Here is an 8,260-nt window from a genome sequence, read left to right as displayed (position 1 = left end):
TTCAAATGTCATGGATAAGAGTTGTCAAGTAGCGACAACACCGTCAGAGTGGATGTGTCATAATCATTTCGCTATGCTTGAGTTTTTCGTGAAAAATAACAAGGGTGCTTAATGGACATGAACGCAGCCCTGTCAAAATGAAAAAAGAGGGGCAAAAGTGAACATTTTTTTTATTTTTTTGTAAATAAACGAAGCATCGGAGATTATATTGGAATAATATTAGGAATTAGGTCAAAACTTAAATGTGTTATCATTGTACAGCTAAGCTTGCCAGTGGGGAAAGTAGTAGGTATACCTCAAATCCCAGAAAGATCAACAGAAGCAGAGGGTTAAAACAGAAGCAGAGGGTTAATCGATTTTGGACAAGAGACTAAAGTGAGTACGGTTTAGATAAGACCAATGAATAACGCCCAATATAATACTTATAAAGACAAGAATCGTTGGGGAAATGTGCAGAATCACGTCCCAGAAAATCGGGTTTTAGGGCGGTCAAATATTGATATTTTATTCAAATAATCGCACCCAAATTCAGACAACCAATGGCGCTTCTTCTATCTTGACAGTAGTAGTGGTATATACAATACAATAGTAGTAGCTGACGCTGTCTCTGGAACATTATATGAATGTTTCGGTTGGAAAATGTTATCTTTTGTGCTTTTGTTACAGTGTGTAACCTGCAAGCCATTTCTCGCCGCAAGGTGTCGCTTTTCAGCAGGGGGAAACGGCGAGGTGCTTACAGCGGTGGAGGGGGGGGGGGGGGGAGGGTTATTTGATAGTTGCAATCAAACCGCACAGACTCTGTGCCCCCACCCAGCTGCTTGCTGACTGTTCTGTGCCATGACAGCGCGTCTTCTCATCCTCCTCCTCCCTAGTTTTATAAGCACAATAAATAAATCCTCGGTTAATCAAACAGTCTGATTAAACGCTAAGTAATGACTTCCTTTTGCAGATCACCAACTTTCATCCAGGCACTGAATGGCAAACCTCACACAATCTTGGCAAACGCCCACCCCTTATGCAAAGCAACTGCAACATACTCAGGATTATTGCTGCAATTTGAAACCTTTAAAATTATGTCGGGCTGGTGGAAAGAAAGGTAAACGTGCAATTGCCCCACCTTTGCTTTCGAAGCCGGAAGCATTAATAGTGTGCTAAAGGGGCTTTTTCCCTTTTTTTTTTCTTCTAGTCGGACATAGTACTTCTGGCCCCCTCCCCTACATAGGTCGGTGTGCTTGATTTTGGCGGGGGAGGGGGAAGGTTCACAAATTACCTCAAGCCACCCCTTTACTTTAGGAAGGATAAAGACAGGCTGGTTTTGGCGCGAAAGCTGTGACACCGCCCCGGCATCTTATGGAAGTAAAGGGGGTGGGGCTTGTCTACAAACCCTTTCCAGCCGGCGCTTCCCCCGGGTGTCGGGTTTTTCCGCCCCCCCTCCCTCCCCCCAGTTAATAATCAGTGAGCGGCGAGCGCAGGGCTGGTCAGTGATACTCTGGCTGCTGGGAACTGAGAGTGAGCGCGCGGAGGCGGCCTCGCGGCGCTGCTTGCACGGGGCGCGCGCGGACGGGCTGACACCCGCGGGAGGTGAGGAATTGCGAGGCTGCAGCGCTGCGAGCTGAGAACTAGGCGAGTCATGTACACAATAGGCGTGCGATCTAATAAGGGACAGAGACGGGTGCACTGATTTTTTTTTCTCCTATTAATAAAAACGATATAATTATAGATTAGTTGTGTAATGCGCTATTTTCGCAGAAGTGTGCAGGATTTGGACAGGAGGTATAGAAGTGCATTCGTGGGGATTTTATTATTGTTATTAATTCACTCATGTCTTAGATCAGGCTTTCACATTTTGGGAAGTATTTCAAATTTGAAACTGGTAGCCGCCACCTAAAAGTCCTCGCACTTTGTCCTGTTATCGGTGCCATTTGGCAACAAATCAGATCGAAATGGAATGCACTGATATCTGTATTTCGCGGAGATGAGACTAGACATAATTTGTGTGTGTGTGTTTTTTTTAATGGTATAACGTCAGCTCAGCTGCTTTTTAATACAGAGGTCTGATTGCAGGAGGAGCAACACTTTGGGAAATGCAGCCCAAAGACATTTTAAGTGCATGATGTAACTGCATTACTGTTAGTGTGGGAGCTGTTAAAGGCAAGTAATAGAATAAATACTAATTCTGGTCAAGCGAAGTTATTGGGATTTTTTATCCATGTCTTTAAATATTGATCTCACCAAATGGCCAGGATCGTAATTTGCACAAGTTTCAAATGAAGAATTCTTTGCAAACGGGTATCTCTTTGGTGGTACTTCATGCAGCTACAGAAACTGAGTGAAGGGATTAATTTTTGCCATAAGTCATTGCTATATTTTATTTTTTTGTTCACTTATTAACAATTTACAGAAGCTTTGTTTTACTGTTAAGATGAGGATCTGAATTTTTTTCTGATATTTAACTTTTGTTTTCATCTATTCTAGCTTCAGAACTTGGGGATTTTTCTGCGGACTTAAATATTGTAAAGAGAGGGAGAGAGAGAAAAAAAAAGACCCCCCACAGATCCATTTGGGAATAAAAATTCTATAGGCATACGAAAATGCCGGGAGTGGTGAATAAAAACCCAGATCTGGAGTTTGACTCCCTGCAGCCCTGCTTCTACCCGGACGAAGACGATTTCTACTTCTGTGGGCCGGACTCAGCCCCACCGGGGGAGGATATCTGGAAGAAGTTCGAGCTACTGCCCACGCCGCCACTGTCACCGAGCCGGGCCGGGCTGCAGGGGGATGCGGGCATTCGTGGGGCGGCGGTGGCGACCAACGATCTGGACTGGGCGTCTGAGCTGCTGCTGCTGCAGCCCGAGACGGAGCTGCTGGGGGCGGAGAGCGGCGAGCTGGGCGAGTGGAACCTGAACTCCATCATCATCCAGGACTGTATGTGGAGCGGCTTCTCGGCCCGAGAGAAGCTGGAGAGGGCTGTCACCGAGAAGCTAGGCAAGCCCAGCCCGGGGGGCCCCGCCGCCGCCACCATCCCAGTGCCAGTCAGCAGCACCGGCGGCGAGCCCGATCTAAACAATTCCGTGGCTGACTGCGTGGATCCCGCCGTGGTGTTTCCCTTCCCCGTAAACAAGGGGGGTGGACAGGGGCCGCCCGCTGGAGCAGCAGTCGTGACAGCCACTGCCAGACCTGCCTCGGCAAGCAGCAACTGCAGCTCCGGTAGCTCCGGCGATGATAGTCCCAGTGATTCCGGTAAGCATCGCTCTCTGCCTGGCAGCCCTGCATGATCTCCTTTGCATTCCTCTTTCCCCAATCTGTGAGCCTTTTAATAGTTGGCTTGTTATTTTTCGAAACCTGGCTGGTGTGGTAGGTTGCCTCTCTGTTGCCTGCCAGTAGGTGGCAGCAGGCGTGGCCCGGCTCCCTGTTGCTGTTTGAGCTGGGGGTGATTGACCCCCGCTTGTGGGTACCGGCTGTACAGATGCTCCTTAACTTTCATATTTAAAAAGAAAAAAAAGCCGAGTTGGCTCGGGCTGGGGAATAAAGCGCAATATAGTAATTTTAAGAAGCGATTTAAGGTTTTGTTTTTCAACCAATATAAAGTTCAAGGAAGGCTTGCTAGGCTCCTGGTGAGCAGTATAGACCGGGAAGTATTTAAATTTACCCATCGTATAAAAATTGGAGCAGCCTCTTAAAGACTGCAGTACACTGTAGTCTACCAAAACTGGTGGTAAAAAAAAAATACATTAAGGCCCAGTTCGGACAATGGGGCTAAAGTCTATGTGATTCTGACCCTGAAAACATATGTTCCATAGTTATAAAATAAATCGATCGTTGTCTGTTCTATGTATGTAAGTAGATCCATATGGCAATCTGCTAAACTTGACGATAAGCCTCCTGTTTCTAAAGGCTTGCTATCCCTTTAATGTCTGTGCTTTTGACAGCTTTCAGTGAGGAAGTACTTCCTCCCAACAGCTGTCTTCTTGGCAGCAAACCAAAATCCTGCCTTAAAGAGCCCTATAGACTGGAACAATCTTGCATTTTGATTTAGAATAACACCAGCAATTGTCTCATTTTCCCTTCCTTTTAACTTGTACATACCAAATTTTTTTTATTTTCTGCATCCGTTGTGACCTCCAGTGCGCCAGTTTAATGCTTAGAGAAAAAAGTGGAAGGGGAGGATGGCTTCTCCATCGCTGTGCTTTCTAATGGGTCTCTTTTACACACAGGAGTGACTCTGTGTTAAAGCCATGGTTTTGTTGGAAAATGACTCTGTGCCTCAGATTTACTGCTGGCTCTTTTAAATACAGGGCTTTCCAAAACTTGGCCTTCTGACCTCAGTCCATTGGATTTTGAAGATATCCACAATGAATATGCATGAGATACATTTGCATGTGGAGAATCCTCAATGCATGCAGATTAGCTCATGCATATTCCTTGAGGATACATAGAAACACTGACTTGGTTATGGGATCACTAGGGTAAATTCAGGAAGCTCTGTTCTATTGGTTGCATTTTGCCACATAGTTCTTCCCTGGGGTGCTGGGTATGAGCTAATCTGTGACACCCAATTTTAGTAGTAGGTCAAAGCCAGTTACATTTAGGAACAGTAGGTAATTGGGAGTGTTTACAGATAGATTTTCATCTGAGGTAATGGAGGGTTTAGTGACTTTCCCAAGATCACAAGGAGGAGCAGTGGGCTGTATATTGAAGTAGAATTTGGTTTTCTTTAATCCCCCCTCCCACCCCCCTCTTGTAGGCAGATCTGTGGCACCTATGACAATTTGAGGCTTTCTTGTGTTTTCTGCTGCCTACATTAGGAATATGGATTTCTTAGCACACATCCAGTTTGATAGGGTGCCTTCAATATTTAGTATATGTGCTAAATCAATTTAAAATGCATTAATCTAGGAATTAAAACAAGTTGATTTTATATTTTTATTAAAACTGTGAACTAAAACGTGTTTGCCCTGTGCACATCTCCCCCCCCCCCCCCCCCCCCCCCCCCCCCCCCCGTCGTGCCCTCCTTGTAGAAGAAAAGATCAAAAAATAGGTTTTTGGCAATAGTTACTGGACTAACTATCTTTCAGAGCTGTTCTCCTTGATCAGGACAGAACAGAATGACCTGGTCACACCATGCACATACTCTCCAGGTTGCTTTACAGCAGTGCTATTTGGTATTTTATTTTAGATTTGCTTGGGTCCTGACACGTGATGGTGTCTCTTCAGTCCTGTATTTGTACATAATTGCTTGGAACTATTGTTATTTTTTTTTTCCTTTTATCACTCTGTGGTTTTCTGCTGTCAAGCTTTTTGTCATTATGGGGATGCCCTATATCACAGGTTCTTCGTTTTCTTTAATTTGGTACTTGAGATGCTGTAGGACTGGGTTGGGCCTCTGTCTGTATATGGGCCTGCTGATATGACCACAGTGCAGTGGGAGATTTTTCTCCGGCTCTGTACCATTCAACTGGACTCTAGTTTTACAGTATAGGACTCATGATCTAGAAATGTAATAATAAATACTTAACTTTTTAATAGTGCTGCTGGACATATGCAGCACTGAACAGTTGTGATACCTATTTATATACAATATGGGTGGGGCTTATTGTCAAAACACTTAGGCTTACAAAGTTTCACCTGTGGGACTTTGCAAGTGTAAGTGCTTTGAAAATACGCCTCCACATCTCTTCCCTTACAATTTGTGAATACCTGAGGCAGTGGAAAGTGCTGTATTGAGGCCTTGGGTAAGTCATGGTCAGTGGCAAAAGCAGGATTTGAACTCTGACTTCCTTGGTGCTCAGCCCATTGTTCTCATCACTGGGCCACTTTAGAGTATTTTAACTAAACTTTTTCATGCTGAGGTACCTATTTTATTACCTGTGCTTTGAGTTCTATAAATTGTGATAATTTGTTTTTGTATTTCTATATTGTGCAGGTTTGTTTAACTGGAGTGGCTAAATTTTTTTCTCCTTTTTTTGATTCTTCTAGATGATGATGATGATGATGATGAAGATGAAGATGAAGATGAGGATGAAGATGAGGATGAGGAAGAAATCGATGTAGTGACGGTGGAGAAACGACGCGCCTTGTCCTCTCATAAGCCTGTTACAACTTTCACCATCACCGTACGTCACAAGAATGCCACCACTGCCTCCATGAGGACACAGCAAAATGAACTGATTCTGAAACGCTGTGCGCCGATCCACCAGCAGCACAACTATGCTGCTCCTTCCTCCTATGGGGAAAATGAAGACGCACCACCGCAGAAAAAATTGAAAAATGATATGCCCCGTCTAGTTAAGAGCATGATCCCACCAAAGACCAAGAGCCTGAGTCCTCGGAGCTCTGACTCTGAGGACAGTGAACGCAGGCGCAACCATAACATCTTGGAACGCCAGCGGCGCAATGACCTAAGGTCCAGTTTCCTCACCCTGAGGGATCACGTGCCTGAACTGATGAAAAACGAGAAAGCTGCAAAAGTTGTCATTCTGAAAAAAGCCACCGAGTATGTTCACACCCTCCAGGAGGAGGAGCACAGATTGCTGCTGGAGAAGGAAAAATTACAAGCCAGACAGCAGCGGCTGCTAAAGAAAACGGAGCACATGCGGACTTGCTAAACCTTTGTCAAACACGGACCCTCTCATTGCCACTTTGCACATTTCGATTCTTTCAGAAAAAAAAAGTGTTTTTTGACGTTACGAATGTTGGTTTACTTTCACTCCAGTCCCCTATGTAGTTGATGATAAACTGTTTTATCTGGGTTGAGAACAACTGGCCGTTGTTTTTGCGAGGTGTTGAATGGCCTGATGAATATGAACAACCACTACAGAATTTTTTTTTATATATTTTTTTTCCTTTTTGTAAATCTTCATAACACCTTTTAGATGTTTTTTAAATGTTGTGAGCAATTTTGAGCTGCTGATGACATTGCGTTCAGTTTTTTAAAGCATTCATTCCTTTTTTTAAAGGTGCTTATGTTCTCACACAGATGTTACTTGGGGGTTACCATTAATTTTTGTACCTCTGGGGAAATTTCTGTATATACCATTTATACACTTGGCCTTTTGTACATGTCCTGGGTTATGAGAGGTAGCTACAGCTGCCAGATTTTGACTGGAAGTTCATACCTAAGTACTGTAATACCTCAATGTTTGAGGGGCATGTTTTTGTATACAAATATATTGTTAATCTCTGTTATGTACTGTACTAATTCTTACACTGCCTGTATACTTTAGTATGACGCTGATACATAACTAAATTTGATACTTATATTTTCGTATGAAAATGAGTTGTGAAAGTTTTGAGTAGATATTACTTTATCACTTTTTTGAACTAAGAAAACTTTTGTAAAGAAATTGACTATATATGCCTTTTTCTTAGCCTGTTTCTTCCTGTTAATGTATTTGTTAATGTTTGGTGCATAGAACTTGGTAACTGCAAAGTTCTATGTTTTAAATTTTTTTTTTTTCAAACGATGTACATTTTTAGTGCTGCATCTTTATAGCACTTTTGAAATACCTCATGTTTATGAAAATAAATAGCAGTTAATTGATGTGCTTTGTTTTTCGAGTAAGCTTTGTTGTTTTTATTTACATTTATCAGGCATTCACCCAGTAAAATTCCTGACCAGGGACTTTTTTCTTCTTTGGTTTGCTCATGCTGCTAAAACACTTACAATTGAGAAATCGAGGAGAGATTTCATGACATCCTGTGATTTTTTTTTTTTTCTCCTCCTCCCCCCTCTTAATTCCTTTTCAAGGCATTGATCAATGATGGGCAAACTAGCCAGCAGACAGGTAAAGGAACCTCTGGATGCTATATAGCACAGCTTTTAAGTTGTGTGTGCAAATCCAGACTTATTCTGGATTTGCATGCAACTTAAGCCAATCAGCACCGATTATTGCCACTTAACAAGCAATTATTGACACTAATTGGCATTACAATTTACACGCAGAACTGTAAGCATATGTGCGTAAATTCTAAGTCACATAGAGGGGCATAATTGAATGGAGCTGGCCATCTATATGGCCAACCCCGTAAAGCGGCATACCCGACCGCATTATCGGAACAAGATGGCCGGCCATCTTTCGTTTCGATAATACGGTCGGGGCTGGCCAAATCTCAACATTTGGGCCGGCATTAGAGATGGCCGCCATTGTTTTCTGGCGATAATGGAAACTAATGGCAGTCATCTCAAACCTGGCCAAATCCAATGCATTTGGTCGTGGGAGGAGCCAGCATTTATAGTGCAGTGGTCCCCCTCACATGCCAC

At 43.4% G+C, this 8,260-nt stretch overlaps 1 protein-coding gene across 1 annotated transcript; it reads left to right on the top strand.

The window, feature by feature from the left end:
* The first annotated feature begins 1,493 nt into the window (after window positions 1-1,493).
* On the top strand, window positions 1,494-7,521 carry MYCN (MYCN proto-oncogene, bHLH transcription factor). The gene is made up of 3 exons (XM_030195594.1): window positions 1,494-1,581; window positions 2,476-3,240; window positions 5,977-7,521. Exons 2-3 carry the CDS (start codon window positions 2,592-2,594, stop codon window positions 6,603-6,605), a joined length of 1,278 nt encoding a protein of 425 aa, XP_030051454.1. The 5' UTR covers window positions 1,494-1,581; window positions 2,476-2,591; the 3' UTR covers window positions 6,606-7,521.
* Window positions 7,522-8,260: the final 739 nt, after the last annotated feature.

The sequence above is a fragment of the Microcaecilia unicolor genome, chromosome 3 (genome assembly GCF_901765095.1).
Source record: "Microcaecilia unicolor chromosome 3, aMicUni1.1, whole genome shotgun sequence".
Classification (NCBI taxonomy): Eukaryota; Metazoa; Chordata; class Amphibia; order Gymnophiona; family Siphonopidae; genus Microcaecilia; species Microcaecilia unicolor.
This window is presented reverse-complemented; position numbering and strand designations above follow the sequence as displayed.